Source organism: Nomia melanderi, chromosome 5 (genome assembly GCF_051020985.1).
Source record: "Nomia melanderi isolate GNS246 chromosome 5, iyNomMela1, whole genome shotgun sequence".
Taxonomy (NCBI): domain Eukaryota; kingdom Metazoa; phylum Arthropoda; class Insecta; order Hymenoptera; family Halictidae; genus Nomia; species Nomia melanderi.
This window is the reverse complement of record NC_135003.1, coordinates 1,192,909-1,214,018: the sequence shown is the minus strand read 5'-3', so window position 1 is coordinate 1,214,018 and position 21,110 is coordinate 1,192,909. Positions and strand designations below refer to the sequence as shown.

The following is a 21,110-nucleotide window of genomic DNA, read 5'->3' as shown; positions in this document are numbered from 1 at the left end:
TTGTGGAAAATGAAAAATATATACCTGTTCTGACAGTCACTATAATACATCTAATATGTATTATGTTAAAAGGAAGGCAGACGTCCAATTTATATCAATACAATTATATTACAATATAACTCTTCAAATGTTTAATATATAAATATTAATTTAGATATTATAAATTTTATTTAAAGAATGTATCGAATCAAATGCGTTTAGATAGTATTAATTACATTGAATTTTTATTTAATGAATTAAAATTGTTTGAATGAAAATAATAAAATATATTAACGCGAAGATTTTTATTTTTTAACTTGCAGTATGAAATAAATAAAATTGAAACCAATGGAATATCCGATGCAACCCTCGGACGCTATGATATTTAGGACATTATATGCATACTTTATAAGCTTAAAATGAATTAATGATTTCCTGCGGTTTCATTACAGGAAAAAATCAGGACGAAGTAGTTTATCATATTTTCTACTATAATTCGAAAATTATGTTTCCCAATATTCTGTTACATTTATATCACAGTAAGTATTTATATATATGATCAAATTTGATTAACTTTTATATCTATGCAAAATATTTATATATTTCATTTCATCCAAATCCTGACGACTAAAATAATCATTACTATTATCAATTTTTTAAATGCATGAAAATCATTGGAAGTATTATAAGAACATGATGCAAAATACAACAGAGCATCATGATTAGCTAATTCTTAATATTTCATCTTAAATTAATTTTATTAATTATTTATTAATCATCATTTAGTTGTTACAAAAATACAAATTTGTTTAATATCGTTCTTTTTCGCACAATCTTATTTGACAATATAAACAATAATATTATATTAATAATATTTTAATTCACACATTTTATTACGTGTGAGGGCTTTTATATTGTTTCTTTGCATAAAAGAAATAAGACCAATTGCTTTTGCTATATATTACTATAGCAATTTATTTATAAGACATAATTTCACATGTTACAATGTACACATACTTTCCAATCATACATGTATTTTTACAGTAAACGTAGTTTCGCAGCTAGCTTCGATTTTTAGTCGTATCATATACGTAGAGAGTTACTTTTACATAATTATTACGAATAAATTGAAACAAAATTACGCATGTTACTTTTCACCAGAACAAATTTACCAAATCATCTACAATTTATAATTGGAATTATAATACAGAAGAAGCCAAGTGAAAGTATCGTTAATTTATATTTCGATAGCTCATCTTTGTGATCTTACCTAATAGTAACGAAGGTTCACATCTAACGTATAAATGCATCAATTTTTTATTGATTCGACAATATTTTATGCGCATGTGAAACGCACGATGAAAACTATATGATCCATAAATACTAACGTTGTACTGTTTTTTTGCAAATTATACTGCAAAAATTGTCTTAAATTTAATAGGTATTACTTTCTCATTAAGAAAAGAAGTCATTACATAATGTTCACATACAAGTAATTAAATAAAAAAAAGGATATTTATAATTTTTAATACAAGTTGAATTAATCATTGATATTACAAGTCATATGATTAAAATTGATAAATTAACTTCTAATTGATAATCTAAATCGATTTTCAAGTAACAAGATTACAGTTATTAATATACTGCGCCTTTTTCGCATTTATAGTGCATTTGAATGGACAAAACACATTAAGATAAATCTTTGTAAATACTTAATGGAATAATAAATTTATTGTTGTAGTAAGAAAACAATAAAATCAACGAGGTTCATTTTTTTTCCACTTACAAAAATTAAAATTTGTATCAACACTCGTAGTCTAATCATCGATCGATTTGTTAACAAATAATTTATAAGAAAAAAAACGTAGAAGCCATGTATCGCGTAGAAACTTCCACGTGTACACCCAATAAACTCGATTATAGTACTTTTTCAATATTTACAATTAATTAGTAAAATTACGATTTTAATAATTTTAATTTGAAATCGTACTCTCTAGCGTAATCTTTCACATGCAAATATCAATTTCGAATGGCGAACTTGAGAAACATGATCGAAAGATATATACTGCCGCTACGATTCGTACGGTAAAGGGTAAAAATAGTTTTACTTTTTTTTAAATTACGTACGCTCTATTTACACTGTCACTGAAATATTTGTCATACTTCTCTTAGAATGAATTATAATCGTACTTTGAGTTTTAACTAATCAAGATCTAAACAGAGTGAAACTAGGTATGTACCTGAAAGTCCATGGCAACAACAGATTACAGGAAACAATATCACAAAAGTAGTACATTTTTTTCTTTATTATATACGTTTCACATAGAAAGATAATTATCAAGGTCATTGCTTTTTAAAACATTAGTATTTTAGAGTAAAAATCTATTAATTGTATTTTTATTGCAATACTGTATTAATTTTAGAATTCTTAAAAAATTGAAGTCACAGATAGTTTCACGTTTGTTTCTCGTTTTCCCTACTTCTCATAAATTTTCGCAAAATTGAACATTTCAAAACTGTGTTAACAGAATGAATATCCTGAAAAAATTTCAAAGTGTAACATTTATGAGAAAACAAAATTTCACTTTGATCGTATGAAGTTAGAATTTACTTGAAATTATTAGTTAAAGTAGAAAAACGGAACGAGTAATGTACTTAGCATAGTAACTTTTGAAAATTACTATATTATTATTATATTATTAACATAAGAAGAATATTAAATAATGAAATATTTTTATTAGATAAAATTCACTCATATTAAAAAATGCAAAAACCTACGAAATGACCTGATATATCTTTCACACAAGAGATTCTCAAAGAGTCCTCTTTGTTTGCTTGCCAAAGAAAATGCTTCCTCAAATAAATTTTATTTGAATTGATTTTCTATATTACTAAACAGGTTTCTTTTCTTTTGAAGGCTCTTCTTTCTCAGCTTCACTCCTTTCGCCATCTTCAAGTTCGACGGAACTGTAATCCCTGGACTCTTCCTTGCTGTCTTTAATAGAGGTGGTTTCTGTTTCTTCGACTATGTCTTGTTCCTGTTCTAGAAAGTCTGTAGGTACAAATTCCATTTGATCTTCACTGTCGTTTATGTCGAGCGGTTCGGATATTTCACAGAAATTGATTTCCCTTTCATTGTCGGTTATTTCGTTGCCACCGGGATCGTCTTCTTCGTGTAAACTCATGAGCTTGTCAAACCGAGGGTTCGAACTATCTTCATTGTTCTCGGGAAATATCGTAGGACTGAGGGGTATATCTAACGGTTCCATTTTGACCGTAGTAGTGGGCGACGTGGGAGTCACTGGTCGTTGTAAGCGTATCTTTGTGAATGGTTTTGGTTCCATAGAATCTGAATATTGCCGTTTCTGCGTGCGTTTTGGACTAGATGGTGTCGAAACTCCGGAAGTGGAAGCTTTCTCTTTGGTCTCTGAAGCGGCTCGAGGAACTGATTGAGTTGCTGCTGGCTTGGATTGCGGAATCAATAGTGGAGGCTTTGGATTCTGAAAAGTAGATAATCATTGTAAAACATTAGTGGAACACATGGACTTTTTAAGAATTAGAATACCTATGTAGGATAGAGCCTTTTAATGTTTGTTCTATCCATGTTTGTAGTAGAGAAATAAATCACTAATTTCAATCTTTTGGTCTTATCGTAAATATCTACCAAAGTATATCCGTTTTTCACTGATGAGATGGCATTACTTTTTATAAAATGTTCATTTTACCTGTGAAGAAGGATTTGGTCCAGCTAATCCTTTTACTTGCAGCGCTTCCGCTGCATTTAATAATTGTGGCAGTTTGTCGTGGGCAACGTTAACTTCGCCACGGTACATGAATTTGACTAGCGCTTCAACTTCCCAGAATTTAAGATCTTTCATTAAAATAATCGGATGTTGACAAGGGTTCTCCCTTAACAAGTCTGCGAGGTAATCGCTGCACGAAGACAGTATCATTTTATGACACTTTAACGAGCGACCCTCACAGGCTAGAGTAACATCAACAAACTGCTCTGATTCCAGTAAAGATGGAAAACTGTTTTGCATGTTACTGTGGTAACTATTCCATCTTAAACAAACCTGAAACAGAAATATTGAACTATGTTAGTGATACATGTGACTAAAAATGGGTATGATATGTTTGAAAACTTTAAATATATCTCATAATAAATACCTCTGTGGGTTGTTGATGTACAATATTATGAGGTAACCCTTGGTTAGCTTGCCGGGGTGGCATTTTAATAGTTGTTGGTGCAACTTGCTTTACTTTTAAAGGTATTGTTTTTAACACAAGAGTCTTTGGTTGTCGTTGCTGTTGCTGCTGTTGTTGCTGCTGCTGTGGTAATGGTGCTGGTGCAATGTTTCGTATATGAGGCCTCACCAATGACTGTGCAGCTATTCTTATAGTTTTACTATACTCTTGCGTATTACTAGTTGGTAATACTGTAAAAGAAAACAGCATTTATATATATATATATTTTTATCATCTTATGATTTTCATACTGTATAGTATGATTCTCCAGAGGATATTCCAATAGTAACAATATAAATATTAGATAAACTATTCATTATTTAAAAAGACATATCCTTTTAATTATAAACACCAGTATTTTCAAGTATATTTGCACTGTGTATATTTGCTATATCAAGAATATTCTTGGTAAAGAAATGATGCTGATTTAATTTTTCAACAATAAATATTTAATTATTGCTACAATTCAATATAGAGATCGAATCAGCGACTGTATCTCTATTTGAAAAATATTTATATTACTCTATGATACTCAAAGGTCCAAATTTTTTAATATCTAAGAATACTTATCCATGACACTTAATTCTAGAAAGGCTTAGATACGAGAGGGGTGCTTCTTAAATCCGTGGGTAATAAAATATTAAAAATGAAAAAAATTACTGTCAAGATTGGTTTTGAAGATCCAATTTTAATTTAATTAAAGACATTATTCTTCAAAAAATGTACAGGAAATAATCTAGACGTTAATATTTTGCTTAGTTTTTACGAAAGGGTTAAGGCATCTTCACAAAATCTTACGATTATTTGGAAATTAAAAGAATGCAAAGCAGATCTTGCTCGATCATTCATTACTGTACAATTTACTGCACATTACTGGTTGTCGATGCGTTAAAAACTTCGAGCTATTTTTTCAGTCCTCATCTTAAGAATATTAAAACTTCGAGACTGAACAAAATTATCTGTGTACATAGTTTATTTTCGATACTTTCTCCGAGGTATAATATCCTTCTCTAACTAAAAACGATCCTTCAATACCCATCCCGAAGACATAAACAGCAATCAATAATTCTCCAAAATATTCCATATTCCACATAAAACAAACAACAGACTTTTAATATTTCAGAACCGATGGATTTGCAGTCCAATAAATAACCTTAACCGTTGAGTGGTCACGTGAACGGTTATCATTCATAGAATTGAAAACATCAGCCATTAATTTTTCCGGCGGCGGGATCGGCGTCTATATTATAGAGTCTGTTTTGGAGAGTATACCCATTATCTTTGTTCAGCGTCAAGGTGAAAATCTCTAAAGACATCGAAATAACATTAGAAGTAAATGATGTACGAACACTACGTCTAATTGCAAAAATAACAATGGATGGCAATTGTCATCCACGAGACCACACATGTTTAAGTGCCGAACGTGACCATTCGCGGTTTAAGAACTGCTGGGAACAGCAACCCTCCCTTGTCTTTCCAGAGTGAAGGCAACTGTCATTACCGTGGTAACGGCTGCCAATTAGTCTGCCACCGTGATGCACCCGAAGATGCCGATGAAGGTTCGTGGTGCCGCACTGTCGAGGATTCGCGCCGCCTCTGACCACGACTGCACCGCAGATACGGCACTGTGCACGGAGAGGATCGTTGCATAAGTCGAAGTGTGCCCAAACCGCGCTAGGGTTGGTCATAGCCCGCAAGCCGTGCGAAGGTACGCGACGCGTAGCGCCCGCGTGTCGTCTGCCTGACGACGGCGGCGACGGAGACGGCATCTCGGCCGCCTCGAGGTAACAATCCTCCTCGTCTTCCGGCTCCTGCTTCATCGTGACCTCCTCGAGTCTGATACCCTCCACGATATCCTCGGTGGAAGGCGCGACTAGGTCCGCCGCCGGGTCTGTGTCACGGTCCTCGTTGAGAAGACGGCGGGCAGTCAGCTTCACGGTGTCCTTACAGGCCACCAGTACAAGCCGACCCGCCGTCGCGGCCGTCGTGCTCGTTTCTGTTGTTCCGCTTTAAACCCTGACACTACCGCCGATCGTATTTTCTCGTTTACTGCGGATCGTTCTGTCTGCGGGACGAAAAGGCGACGTTCTCAGATACCGAAGCTGGCAATACTGTTGGCGGGAGGCTCTCCGGTTCGAATTTCGCGGAGAGACCGTATACAACCGGTCCGTTTCAAATTTTTAACGAATTTTAGGAGATAAATAACATTAGTCCCTTTTAACCCTCACGTCGAGATAACCGGGTATCTGACTCTGATTTACGTTTGGAAATTCTCTTCTCTGTTTTCATTAGGTAATTGCTAAATTAATTTCAGACCTTTTTAGATAATGTTAGGTTGTTTCACGTGGGCTTCAGGGAAGTTTTGGGTATCGTGTTTTCAAACTTAACGCCTGCGCAGTAATCAACCTGCGTGTGTACTTTCACAGCTGAAACTATAATTCGGTAGACGAAATAAAAAGAAAATTACTTGATTGGAGTTCGTTTATTTATTCATTTGTGTTAATGGATGTCTTGCCGTGTTTAACGATGCTTCTGATTATTTTTCGTTATTTTAACGATATTCCCAATTATATTATATTTGAAATATTTTTATTTATTAATCTGCCTTAATGGACATTTATCAGAATAGTATTGAAAAAATGTATAGAACGGAAATTTTTGTTGTACGTTTAATTAATCCAAATAGTAATACTTTTGGGGTATCTCGGGGCACTTTAATTGTTAGACACTGTAAAAAGTGTTGGTTATTGACGCAAGGGTTAAAATGTTCAACCAGTATAATTTATTTTTCTACATAATATAGAGGCTCTTAAAATGTGTTTTATTTAAAAATCTATGTCAAAATAGGCAATATTACCCTTTGGAAACATCAACACATTCCACAAAGGATCATATTCAGTAACTTAACGTTAATACCTATTTTTATTTTTAAAAAAATGTAATTTTTCATAGAAAGTAATACAAAATTTTAGAATAATGTTCCAACATTTTTTCATTTTCCATGAAAACTCGTTTCAGAAAAGAAATAATTCAAAGTATATTAAACGTCTGTCAAGTACATGTACTTTTAAAAATGTGGACCAACGTTGTTGAATGTTAAAACAGCATAGTTAGGTATCAAACAGTACACATTGCTCTATTTTAAAATACAGGCAAGAATAGAAACATCAATTTCTATATTTTTCGTAGGAAATCGTCCATTTAACAAATGTGCCGTAATTACTGGAACACCCTGTATGTTACGCCCTTTCACATCTTTTGCGTCGGAAAGATCGAGTGTCCTCGGGACATTTATGGTGGGGTTATGGTGGGGTGACCGAATCCTTCGCTTTTTACGTACTACGGAAGCTATCCAGGATATTAAAATTTTTGCATCAAATAAATTTTGTATGTTCACCTATTTATAAACAAAACTTTATATCTTTGGCATTTCTAGCTTCCTACTATGACAGAAACTCGTTAATGTCTTCGAGTTCAAATGAAGGGTCTTTTCTTGTCAAGTATCAAGATTCATTGGTTGAATATTTCATGGTGACTTCCGATTGCGTAGGCTTTCCATGAGTGATCGTGCAATTCCTCTTTAATGTTAACAAGCAGACTGCAATGCTGAGGTCAATGACTTGTTTCAAATTTCACACCTCGAACATAATATCTATTATATTATACACATATAATAATATATTAAACCATGAATAATGGTAATAATAATATATTAAGTGCGCAATTTAATACCAACGCAAATTTTGCGAAATACTAAATTCTCGATGCTTTCAGTGTGCTGTATGTTGAATCTGTACTCTCATGAGAGTTCGAATTACAATCACGTTTGGTTGTATAATATTCATGTGGTCTAAAATTCGAATTGAAACATTATACATTTATAATGTATGAGTCTCGTAACACGCAAAACTGAATAAAATTTAACATATTGGGTCGTAATGTAAATACGTTCGGATACATTCAACGTTTATTTTGTATTATTAGTTTCATGAAACAATGAAATAACGATGCTGAATTGACCAGAAGTGGCTTTCTGTTCATCACAATTATGCACATTTGCAATAATGCGATAATTAAATTTTCTATAAAGCTGAAATTAAGCTTAAACCGTAAATTGCGTTTCACTCCGCAACTACTCTATTAATTAATACTAAGACGTAATATTTTGCACGAAAGCTTTTTTTGAAGGTCTATCGAATGATATATGGCACGGTCAAATTTTATTTCGAGGCACGTTTATCATGCTTATTCGGATATACCTTTTGTTTGTAAAAGTATAAATTTGCATGAATATCTACAGTCTATTTATAAATTATTGAAACTAATTTTTTCATGAATACATGGAAAATGAAATCAATAACAAACATCATTTAAATAATATAAAGTATTAATTAAATGATTACGCATTAAAAAATGAAGTGACAGAAATTTGAATATTTGTAGCGTATTTATATACACTGTCATCTTTTTCATAGTGTAATGAAATTCCAAGGAATAAATTGTTGACCATGGTTTGCATTAAAGTGGAAAATTTCTAAACTAAAACTAAAGTAAACTAAAGAGTATTCCGTATGGATTTCAAGAAATAAAAAAAGCGATTTTATTTGAAGTCCGCGACACAAATTTGTGTTAGTAATTTAATTAGGCTCCGATCGGAAGAGTATCTATAACGTTTCTGTTAGACATACTGGGGGATTCACTGCGTGCCTAGCTCTAGATAACTGTGTCACATCGTTTAACCTGTTTAAAGCATCAAAATGAATGAAAAATCATGTTCTACTATTATTCTCTGAATGAATCGATAATTTACATTGAATTAATTTACACTTCATTTATTTCATGAAATAATTCTATTCGAACAAAGTAAATTTTGGAAATTCGAAAATATTTCCTTTGTACGTTGCTCCCTTGTGTATAATTTATTGCTCCATTGACATGATGTGATTTTATTCACGTTGTAATCCTTTTTCTGCTCGAATTGGAGTCACTTTTATTTTTTACGAAGAATGCATCGTTTTTAAAGATTGTTTAAAAGGGCACTGTTATTACTGCACTATTAAACATTAATATCAAAATATTCTGATTTCAAAAATGTACATACGGTTTTTTCACTCCTTTTCACTGGTTTTCACTCGACAGTCGATTTTCAGTTGTTATTTGATTTAATACAGAGAATTATAATATGATAAATTTGACATTCAACATTAATGTTTATGTAATGTATTAATACATATTAACTAATAATGATTTTTTTGCGTTAGTCGTAACATATGTTATCGATATTTCATAAAAAAATAACGAATATTTGTATCGAACAAATTTCGAGTACAAAGAGTTAAGGGAAAGCCGAAGACGACATCTGGATTCACCATGAAACATATTCTCATCGTAGAATGCTTCAAAAGATACCACGAATCACCACAGACAAAGTATTCCTTCAAACACTGACATTAAGGGAAATATTTCCGGGTGGACAGTGTAAGTTCTAGTCGCATTGATATTAACCCTAGATTCACGGACCTTCATTGTACACTTGATTGTGTTGTTTCTAGAGAAATAATTGTTTATTTATATAGATCATGGGAAGTGGAACTTCAAAAATAGAGAATCAGGGCGCGTATTCGCATAGTTGCATCAATCAAAGTGAACTTGAACTTTCATTAAACATTCATAAAATTTTTTGCCCGTCAAACTGACGGGTTCTGCGAATCTAGTGTTAACGGTCAACCGGTTGACCGTTCGACGTAGCGCGCCCCGTAATTGGTGTACTTCACAAAAAAAAAAAACGCTAACGATAATCGTCCGGTGTGGACAGATAAAATAACGTAACGCACGTTCTCGCGCTATCTCGCTTTCCCCACCGTGCCGTCGTATAGCTCCCACTCGTTTCAGCATGTGTATTGTGTCATCATTCAGCAGACGACGCACGGATAATACATATTAACGATTTATCCGATGAGAACGTACGATAGCGGTACACGTATATTAACGTTCAAGTAGATCGATATTACGAGCGGCGAGTCGAAGCCATGGAAAGCTAACCCACGTGGCATCGGTTGTGTACCATTTTAGTAAAAATTCCCCCTCGGCAGGAAACGTAACTGAAAAAACCGTGCACGGAAAAGTTCTGCACCTTCTGCGAAGCTCTTTCTTCTCTTCTCCCTACTCTACGTATTCTAAATCACCCCTCCACTTTCTCTGCCACAATCAACGGTCCTAGCCTCTTGCCGTCTTCGTCTCACTTTCGCGCGCAACTGGCGCGCGTCTCGGTCCCGCAGACGCTCACGCACACGCACGCACCACACACACATACGTACGTAGTCAGTCGCTCCCTCTCCTTCTTGCCTCCCCGAAGATCTCGCTCGGAGCGACCGGCTATAAAATGGCAACCGTTGCTGCGACCGAGCACGATATCGAGTGGCACACGCCGCTCTGCTCGTTGCCCGTTGTGTCTTTCTCTCGTTCTCTCTCACTCTGTCATTCACTCCGTCTCTCTCTCTCTCTCTCTCTCTCTCTCTCTCTCTCTCTCTCTTACACACACACACACATCACACACGCACATACTCTCTCTTTCTCTCTTGTTCTACCGTACCTCTGTGGCTTTTTCCTTTCCGTCTCTCTTTCTCTCTCTTTTCCTTTCTCTGTTGCGTGTGTCTCTTTACGCGGTGTCACTTAACCGTCCCCAGTCGTTCGATCCGCGGCCGCGAACCGGTTCGATTTCGTCTCGTGTCCCGTGAGGTTGGCGCGTAGGGAGAACCGTTCGTTCCACGGGAGAGAACCACGAGACAAAATTGATCGGGCCTCGACGCGAACGATATTCGCCACGGTTGTTCGGTGTCGGTTCCGTTCCGAATTTCACGTTACGAAAAAACTGGCACCGATCTCCTTTCCTCTCTCTACTCTCCTCTCCTCCTCGTCTCTCGACTCTATCTATCTTTCTTTCTCTGTCTCTCTTCGGTTCGTTCGTTTCGTTTCGTTCGTTCGTTCGTTTCTCCCCGACCGAGCCGCCGACACAAAACCGAACACTCTCTGCTGCGTGGTGTCCCTATCGCGTTCTCTACAGTGCGGCTGGCTATCTTCTCCTGTACGAACGTACCACGATTACCGGTATCAGATCCGCTTTTCTGTTCGGTGCGTGGTATCGAGCGGACACGGGACGGCACAAGGTAGTAGTATAATATCGTGTGTATCGGCTCGCTCTCTTATATTGTTCCGTTCTCTCTTTCTCTCCCTCCCTCTCTGTTTCCGCGTTTCTCGTGCTCTCTATGGCTGTTCGGTGTTTATCAAAATTTTATCTTCCGCCGACGAACCGAACAAAACGATCGCCGAATAACAACGACAACTACAACGACAACGACAACGACAACTACAACGACAACGACGAGGATACGCTACTCGCTGAGAAGACGCACAGTAGCGTGGTGTGTGTCCTCGAAGTCCGATCGAAGGGAAAAGGTCGTCGACGAGTTTCCGAAATCCGCGTTTTTTCCGCGACGCGTTTTCGGCCGGACCTTGCTAGAGAAGAGCGGAACGATTTTCCCCGAAGCCGAACCCGGGAGTGACTAAAATCGAAATCGGTGGACGAACAGGGGCGCGTCAGGACGCGCATGTGCGACGGCGCCGCCGGTCGTCGACGCATATTATCCGTGCCCGTGTTTCGTGTTGCTATCGCGTGCGCGTTCCCGGGTCTCTCTTCGCTAAGGAATTACTAACCGACCTGATCACGTTTGACTCGCTTCTCCGGCTCGCCGCGCGAATTCTCATCGATCGGGAACCGCTCTTCTCCTGGCTCCCCTTTCCTGCCGCCTTTTTTCCCTCCTCTCTTTTCCTTCCTTCCTTCCTTCCTTCTTCTTCGTCTTCGTCTTCTCTCGGCGCGCATCTTTAAGACGCCCGCCATGTTGGACGCCGGAACGAGGATTACGAACAACGATACAAGCACCACGCGTATGTCGCGTCGTCGCGCGGGGCTCGTTAATCCCGCGACTTCTACGATGGGCTAATTTCGCCTCTTATCGATCGGTTTCCGTGTGCTTCCCGGTTGCCGCGAGCGGAAGCGACGCGTGTCGATCCCGTCGGGCACGACGCAACACGCCGTGTCGCTTTATTATGAAACGTTACGCCAATCGCGTAACGACCGTCCGTCATTGAAATATATTGCCGGGAAAATTGAAAAATTGCGTTTCAACGACCGGTTTCACTGAGATTTCGTTTTATATTCTATTGTTTACTTCTTTTTTGAGAGTTTCTATGTATGTATTGGATAATAGAAAGCATTCTGTGACGTTAGAGATCATTTTTAGTGTCACTGGAAGTTTGGTACAGTTACGATGCAAGTACAGTTTCTATTTCAGTGTTAATTCGTTGTCAACGGTATTTGACTAATTTTAAATGGTAATTATTTAATAAATAGTAACCCGATTATGCATTCTTCCGTTGTTCTAAGTATGAGTAACGTTATAGCATAGGTAATAATATTCTTGTACGTATATAGGACTTAATTTGTGGAGAAATCAAATTTTAACGTGGAAAATAAAATAACATATATTTCCTATTTGACCGAGACAACAAAGGATCCCCCAATCCGGCTTATCTAGCATTATATTTATTTTTATCCCTGAAAGTTTTTCTTCCACAACATAAACGATGTAATAGTGTCATTTTACGCCATGGATTAATATCCTGCGTTATTCGTGTACATTTATTTTTCTTAATTTTATTCGAATCTTATCAACATCTAATTCTATCAGTGTATCCTTTGGAGAATCTATTATTTACATATTATGTGTTGTATACTTATTAGTAAAATAATATGACAATGATGAAGGTAATTAAGATAATTGTTAAGCTATCCGAGCCGTGTAAAGTTACACTTACCTTTTCTAGCCGCTGAACGTTTCGGTCGCTTCCCCTTTTGCTCTGATGAGAGTTCATCGTTGAGAATCATCGGCACGTTAATGGGATTCTTATTTCCCTCAATGCCTGTGAAGACGATTTCGCTGAATAGCTGCGGCGCGAGTTAAGTTTGCGTTGAACGAAAATTAACAACACTCACTTGTTAACACGCAAGGCTTGCCAAGAGCTAAGTATCGCTTCCTGGCAACCTGCGCGGCCGCAAAATCTGGTTTGTGGTTATGCTCCATACGCACTCTCGGCTTGGTGCAGGTCGTTGTCGTGATAAGGCTACCCCTGCAGTGCATAGTTCTGCCGACGCATCTCCATCGGATGTTATACGGTTGCCTCTTGTGCAGCGTGTACATGTAGCCACGGTGAATTAATTTTGGCCCACCTTTGTTCGATAATACGACCTATAATAATAAATTTAATTAAACATAGGTACCGAAATAAACGTTCCTTTTTAAACAGCTTTTTTAGTAAAGATATCAGAAGACATCTTTTAAGATTTTAACTTAAAATTATCCTCCAAGATTAATCATTTCTCCTCATTCCACTTCTCAACTTTTATATAATGATCATAAAATTACTTTAGCGGTATATGATTTTCTTACCCATGTTAAATTATTTATTAGATTGTATTAGATAATTTAATAGATTTTATTGAATTACCTCTTGGTAAAAATAGGTGTATATAAAACAGCGGTAACAACAGTGTTAACGAGCCGCATTCACTTGAACGTCCAAGAATTCGTTCAAGTATTTAAATAAAATGTAATTAACAAGTTAATAGTTAAACTTGTAATAATATTAAATATTAAACTGACAAGTTTTTGGTATAGTCCTTCAATGTATTGGTGAACTTAATTTGAAACGCCTCAAACATGATCTGTAGGATCGATCGTTTTTGATAAATGGTTGTAAGATCTCGCACCTCAGCCACATTTGGATCATCATCGCCGGGATTCTCGGTTGGAAGACCGAACGATGTGGATGCTTCTTCCTCCTCCTGTTTTACGTTTCTCGAGCGTCTTGACATTTTGTCGTCTGTTGGGGATTTCACTTCTTTCGACTTGTAAACACTTTTCCTCTTATGGAGACATATCTTCACCTACTTTGGCCTGTAATATTAATATCATTTAAAACATTATAAATTAAAAAACATCAAACGTAATTTCATAGGTATAAAAAATACTTTAACGTCGTTTGTAATGGTTTTTCATTCATAAAATGTATGTTTGTATATTAATTACATACTAACTGTGTATATAAATTATATATTACGTATATGTAATTGAAATTTCTAAATCGGAGCAGTGTTCAAAATCGAAGTAATCAATATAATTTCGGAAAATATAAATGCATGGAGGTTCATGCTCATTCGTTTGATGTAAATGTGATTAAAGTGTCAAAATCGGATTAATTAATATAATTTCCGAAAATATAGATATTCTAATGGCAAAGACTACGCTTTAATTGTTCCGATCTTATCTTTTTTTGTTTATTTAGTCATTCGAAATAACTGGTTTAGTTGATTAGAGGTTCACGCAATCGGCATATCCTTAGTGCTGTACAGTCGCCACGATTTTCGCAATTGCATCTGTCTGCCGGGCTTCTATTACTGTGAAATCGCTTAAACGTCTCCGTACCTATGCACGGTCCAAAAATAGAATGGTACGGAGAGATGAACAGCGGCCTATAGAACCACAGAAATCGTGCGTGCTAGAAATTTCAGCGCGTCTGGTATTCCATCACGAAACAATTTTCTTTTCTTATCTTCCTGTTCTTTTTGACGCGAGGACGAACATTTACTTTACTATGTTGCTTCACGTGAACATTAAATTGAATAGGAAACAAACATTGAAATTCTATTTATTTAGAGTGGGAACTGTATGTTACTAAGTATTTCGAATTTGAAACAATAACGGTCACATGCTAAAAAAATAGTAATTTACCTCATCACCGTGAATAAGTAAAGAGTTGCAATTCGATCATTTAGATTGCTCGAGGCACATGCTATAAATATGCCCGTTGTGCTGTACTCTGTTTATATCGAAAATAATCTATATGACCACTTTCTATTACGCGACTGCTATAAACTTAAATAACAATGCTATTCGTGTTAATTAATTAAAGTCGATCTTACATATTTATTTCTCGAGTGGATGTGTACATGTATCGAGTATATGTATTATTCGTGTAATTAATATCTGTTTATTAATATGTATTATCATTAATCGTCGTAAGCCCATAATTTTTCAAAAATACACATGTCGAAGTAGAATTAAAAATGTAAACACCATTCATTTTTATATCCTTGCTTCCGTGTAAATACTCTTTTCCCCACTTAGTATACAATATATATTAACGGGACCATAAACAATTTGTCAAAGTATTCCATCAACCTTCCCGTTTATTTGCATTCAAAATATTCACAAACAAGTTAAAAAACCAATAAACAAGAAATACAAAGTGAACGTTGAAAATAAATAAAAGCGTTCCCGACCAAATTTCCAAGTTCGTACTCGTCGGACCACCGACTGGAGGCATCAGAGAAGTATGCAAGAAAAAGTAATAATACTCACGTGTTATCGACACAGCACAATACCGCATCCGGCGAGTTTCTGGAACGACCAAATACAGTTACATTACATGCGAATAAAAATACAACTTTGCGTGCGGATGAGAGAAAAAGAGAAAAGTAGAGGAAAAGTCGGGGCAGGATTATCTCGGGGCGACGATCGACAGGAGAACGTGACCGCGGACGTCAGGTTTTCGGTATCGGTCTCGGGATTGGGTATCGATGTCCAGTGGCGGTCGCGACAAGCCGCGGACAGGTTATAGCCGTTTTGGTCAGGACTGCCGGAATGGCCAACAAAAATGGCGAAACTCGGATGATCGGGTCTTGCGCAATAAACACAGCGGGCCGGAGCGTGGAATATGGCACCGGACAAGCGCAATCAATGAACGGCACTATGGCACCGTGTCACGGGAGAGAGAGAGCGTGCAGAACGCGGCGCAACCGATCCGTTTCCTCGTCTTTGGCCATTCAAGTGGAAGCGGCGCGCGATACGAGCTTCTTCCCATGGATTTCTGAGATATTTTTCTCGACATTCTCGTCCATTTTGATATACATGCTGATGGTAAAGGTACAGCTATTTTAGTAAGTACATCATTTGCGATATTTTTCTCTGCTAGTAATTGGTTGAGATTGCTATCTCTACTGAATTGAACTTGCTGCCAGCAATCTCGGATATCAGAAGAAAATCTCGCAAATTCCTCGCTAGTGTATATGCACCTTGAGCTCGCTTGACCGCGGGAACAGATAGCGGCGACACGTTCGTGTTTCGACCAAAACAAATGAACAAATGCGAAGACACTTTTGACCATCCCGAAGAATCTTGTTTGTTTGTTTTCCACCTGTCCGTGTTATCGATCATACGCGATACAAGGCTCGGGTCAATGGAATTGGAAATATTTGTGGATATTATTAATAAACATGTAGGTAGTGAATGATCGTAGGATTTGGTGTGTTTGAGTTGACATGGTTTGTTATGCTGGAGTGTTGATTGACGTATTTAGACACAGTAAAAGGTACTTGTAATGTTATTTGTTGTATATGGAGTAGATACTTGTAGGGATTCTTAATAGTTGGTACAATGAAGACACGGCTGAAATTTTTTACTTGTTACGTACAATGAGAAAAGTCTATCATTTTACAGGAAGACATTAAGAGAAATAACATATGGGAAGAAAGTGTTGGGAAGTTGTTGAGACTTGTAATTCTGGTATAACGAAAAATAATAATCTTTTCAATTGGTACTGTGGTTTTCATAAATATAGCGACAAAAAATATATTACGTTGTATTCTTCATTCAAGGATTTACCGTTCTTGGTCCGTTCTTACCATTATTTTGTTTCACGACCATGCTTGTTATATTTTACTTCAAATGATTTTATTCTACTTCGATTTAAACCTCTCCGGTACGCCATCTATCACAAACTGAAGGAACTAGTACGATTTTATCGAGTTCTCTTAAGCCCTACTTTACCTTTAGTTGCTATTTTTAAAATTATTTTATATTTCATGAAACACTACAAACTACGTATATGTTACAATTTAAAAATCTCTATGTATCTTGATGATATTCGAAAATAGAAGAAAACATTTTAAAGAATTGTACTGTTCAATAAAATAAAACGTGAAGGTCTAAACAGACTTTGATGGCATTTCCAAATACATTAAGGGCCATTCTTATCTCTTTAATTGATGTCATAGGTCTGTGACCCGCATAATTGTAACTTGCATTAAAGTAAATTCAATGGTATGTAACGATGTGATCTTTAAGTGACCTTGGACTTCAAAATTCATTAGACAGTTTAAGGGGGGACATCACCTAGAGACGTCCTAAATATAGGTAAACTTCTGGAATTTTTTTCTTAATGACTACTAAGTAAAAACTTCCGATTTTTTTCTGGGTGTACAACTGTAACCTTTTGCTTTATATTCGTATTTTTCCTAAAACAAAGTGTTACAAAATGGCGCAGTTATTCGCTAGCTTCGGAACCACTTTTTGTAAAACATCCATTGTTGGCCGATTCGATTGTAAACAACTGAAACATTCGAAGACGAAAGTTTCTCTGGATTTATAAACAAAAATATATTATCTAAAATGTGACGTACGGATTATTCCATATCTCAATTACTTAATTTTTTATAAACATTTGAATCTAATTTCTTGGAATAAAAAACAGGTTTTTCCACTTCAAATGCTTGCTATGTCCACAATAATTAAAATTTCGTAAAATCTGTACACTACATTTTAGATAACATATTACTATTTATAAATTTACAAATTTTTTTGTTTTCAGATGTTTCAGATTTTTGCAATCGAGTCGGCCAGTAATGGATGTTTTACGAAAAGGGATTCCGAAGCTAGCGAATAACTGTACCATTTTGTAACATGTTGGCTTAGAAGAAATATAAATATAAAGCGGAAGGTCACAGTTTTACAGCCAGAAAAAAATCAGAAGTTTTTCTTAATAGTTATTAAGGAAAAAATTCCTGAAGTTTACCCATACTTGGGACGTTTCTAAGTGGTGTTCCCCTTGAATAGACTTATATTCATATAAATTGCTAAAACCAAATAAGATGAACATATCGTCCATCATCCACATATTTCATAGAAATTTAAAAATCAAGGTTATATGAAGGTTACTGTGTTATATAATTAGAACACTATGAAATAAGTAAAACATAGGATAGCATTAAAAAAAAAAAAACGGTGATGATCACAATTTTGCAATTAATGTTAAAGACGAATTCGTTTATGTTGTCACAATAATCATCTCTTTGAATAATTAAATTTTCTTTATCCTATGTTTTTGTATATGGTCCACAACTATACATTCGTTTTCAATAATCCTTTTATTAATCGTGCGTTCCGAAGGACGTGGTAAAAGATTTCATTTGCGATGGTTCATTGTTTTTAATGTAATTTATAAGTAGTACAGTATAATGTTAATTAAATTGATTATATTAAATATTGTTTCCTTGTATGCATTGTGTAACCGAATAACGATACAGACGAGACTAGCAGGTGGTGACCTTTAAGTAGCGCTACCCCTTTTCGTTCAATTTTTTGATTTTTTTTTATCCCTAGCGCTAAATAATAATTAGTTTATCGTTTCTTTTACGCCATTAGTCGACACCCTCCAACTTATTCTCCGTCTTCTCTCTGTCTGTCTGTTCCTTTTGCACTCCCTCTTTCGTTCATTCGTTCTCTCTCTCTCCCTCTCTCTCTCTCCCTTTCACTTATTCTCTCACTCTCTCTCATCATTTCCCCCTATCTTCCACGCACATTCCCCGTGGGTGCTCTCTTATTGTGTATTGGCAGCGTTTGATGGATTGCGAAATAATAGTCAAAGGAAGCCCATTCGAACTCAGAATAGACGATCGATCGAGTTTATGGGAAACGTGCATCATGATCTTGAGAAAAGGAAAATTAACAGTCGGTTGAAGAATGGCTCACGACTTAATTATCTTAAAGGCACAGGCAACATGTAGCATAAAAACGCATTGATATATATTGATCAGCTCTCATCGTATTATAAAGCGAAGATTTCTTTTTACGTTTTCTTGTTTTAATAATCGAATCTTCCATTGACCATTTGAACGGTTAAGAATTATTCAGTCACGTTAAAGATATACTTCTGTTCAGAGTAGAGAACCACGTGACTACTGCAAGGAACGCAGCTAGGTGTTAGAATATTCGCTTAATAAGAGAGTCCCTTCGTTTCTCACCCTAAAACTTTCTTTTTGATTATTATCGTTATTCATTGAAAAAAGTAAAGACTGCGACTGAAAATAGTTAGATATAAGAAGAAGAAAATGGTTAGACATTCGAAAATGGAGGATTTGGTATAATGTTTCGTTTGAAAGATTGAAGGAAGATAACTTTGTGCTGAAGCTTATTTTAAATACAATTGTGGAATTATTCGGTAGCAATTCGAGCAGACAATGGTGTTACACTGAAGGTTATCTTTAACGTGAACGTATAATAGGTACAGAAAATACTCAGTACAATTGAAATACAATTCAAGAATTAATGATCTTCGACTGATTTGACTAATACACCGTTTTTGCATCTGATTATAACATTTCTATTTTCTTGTTGCAGATGAAATTACTGACTTGTGCAATTTATTGTTTCCATCGATCTCCCTGTAAAAAATTCCTGTAGAGAATTTAGTAATTAGCTTAGGTAATTAAAAACATGTACTTGAAGAATCAAATTCCAATTTATAGAATTATTTTTTAAAATTAGATTGGTAAATTTACTTGACCCATTAAAACTCGTTTGAAGATGGACCGAATTATCACTGAAAAATCGGCAACATCATACGCAACAAATTAATATCGTTACGTTAAGAATTAAAAATAATTATATATTTACAAATGAAATAATGAATTCATGTTAATATCCGATGTCGAAGACGTAATATATTACATAAGGGGAATTCTTAATCATATACTTGCAAAATTGAACCGCGAAATGATTATTAGCTTGAACGCATCCATCGCAGAGACACTTATAAATGTACAGGGACACTGAAAAACGTTACACATTAATCACTTAGACGAATTTTCACATTTCATTACATATGACTAGCGACATTAAAAATGTAGCACAATATAGGCGTACACCGGTATCATATTGAAAGAAAAAGTCACCCTGACTAATCTTTTCATTTGTATATGAAGTGTGCTGGTAAATTATATTCTGCATTTAACGAGTTCGAAATTATAGAGGGTATTCCATTCATCTTGACCATCACAAGAATATGCTAAAATATCTTAAACGTGATACATTTATTATTATGGCAAGGAAAAAGTAAACTTGTGTTTTAATGTAGATAATTTTGTGATGTATTTTTGTAACAATATAAAAATGAAAGGAAATGCATGATAATATAAGAAATTCTTTGTAAACACTTTGTAAGTGATTAAGTTAAATGAAACACCCCTTATAAGCTATATTACAATGTGTGATTCAGTTAATGAATGTGTTCTACAACACTTTCCGGATCACTGAAATCATGAATAAAAGTTTTTTTCGTTTATCGAGAGAGTTTGTAAATTATTACTAATTGACTGCGGACTTTATGCATTTATAGAAGTATATTTGTTGGTTGTGTGTGTTTGCGCATGTAGAATACAATAATATACATGATTGAATAAAAAAAGGCTTAACAAATAATTAATTTTATTTATCTATAACTACTAAAAAAAAATTCCAAAAAATTTATAAGTGTGCGGATTGTTAGAATTGATACAGTAGTTCCATAATTTGTTAGTTTTTGGTGGAACTATAAAAAAAATGTGGTAAAAACAGTTATTACTTTACAGTAAATTTAAGGTTATATGATTTAAGTTAAATACTTTAAGGTTTCCTTTGATTATAGATTAGAGACACTAATAAGGGAATGTA

General features: G+C 35.4%; 1 protein-coding gene and 1 non-coding gene across 7 annotated transcripts in view; one reads left to right on the top strand and one right to left on the bottom strand.

Annotated features, from left to right (window-relative positions):
* LOC116424784 (Imitation SWI) overlaps positions 1–21,110 on the top strand; it is a 77,094-nt gene that overhangs the window by 15,052 nt on the left and 40,932 nt on the right. The gene's annotated exons all lie outside the window — the stretch shown is intronic.
* Positions 925–14,196, bottom strand: LOC116424786 (uncharacterized). 6 transcript variants are annotated; one of them, XM_031971662.2, is made up of 6 exons: positions 14,054–14,196; positions 13,280–13,532; positions 13,102–13,206; positions 4,150–4,418; positions 3,705–4,055; positions 925–3,479 (listed from the first exon to the last, which is right to left on the bottom strand). In XM_031971662.2, the coding sequence occupies exons 1-6, from the start codon at positions 14,156–14,158 to the stop codon at positions 2,871–2,873; spliced, it is 1,692 nt and encodes a 563-aa protein (XP_031827522.1). In that variant the 5' UTR covers positions 14,159–14,196; the 3' UTR covers positions 925–2,870. The 6 variants fall into 6 exon arrangements, with proteins under 6 accessions (XP_031827522.1, XP_031827523.1, XP_076224057.1 ...); XM_031971663.2 differs by lacking the exons at positions 13,102–13,206; positions 13,280–13,532; positions 14,054–14,196 and adding exons at positions 5,729–6,292; positions 11,945–12,273; XM_076367942.1 differs by lacking the exons at positions 13,102–13,206; positions 13,280–13,532; positions 14,054–14,196 and adding exons at positions 5,729–6,292; positions 10,820–11,934.

Coding starts and splice junctions, on each gene's coding strand:
- LOC116424786 (XM_031971662.2), bottom strand. CDS start 14,158: ATGTCAAGACGCTCGAGAAACGTAAAACAGGAGGAGGAAGAAGCATCC. Junction 4,419..13,101: donor ACGTTCAGCGGCTAGAAAAG/GTAAGTGTAACT, acceptor TTTCTTTTACAG/TATTACCAACTAGTAATACG. Junction 3,480..3,704: donor GACCAAATCCTTCTTCACAG/GTAAAATGAACA, acceptor TCTACTTTTCAG/AATCCAAAGCCTCCACTATT.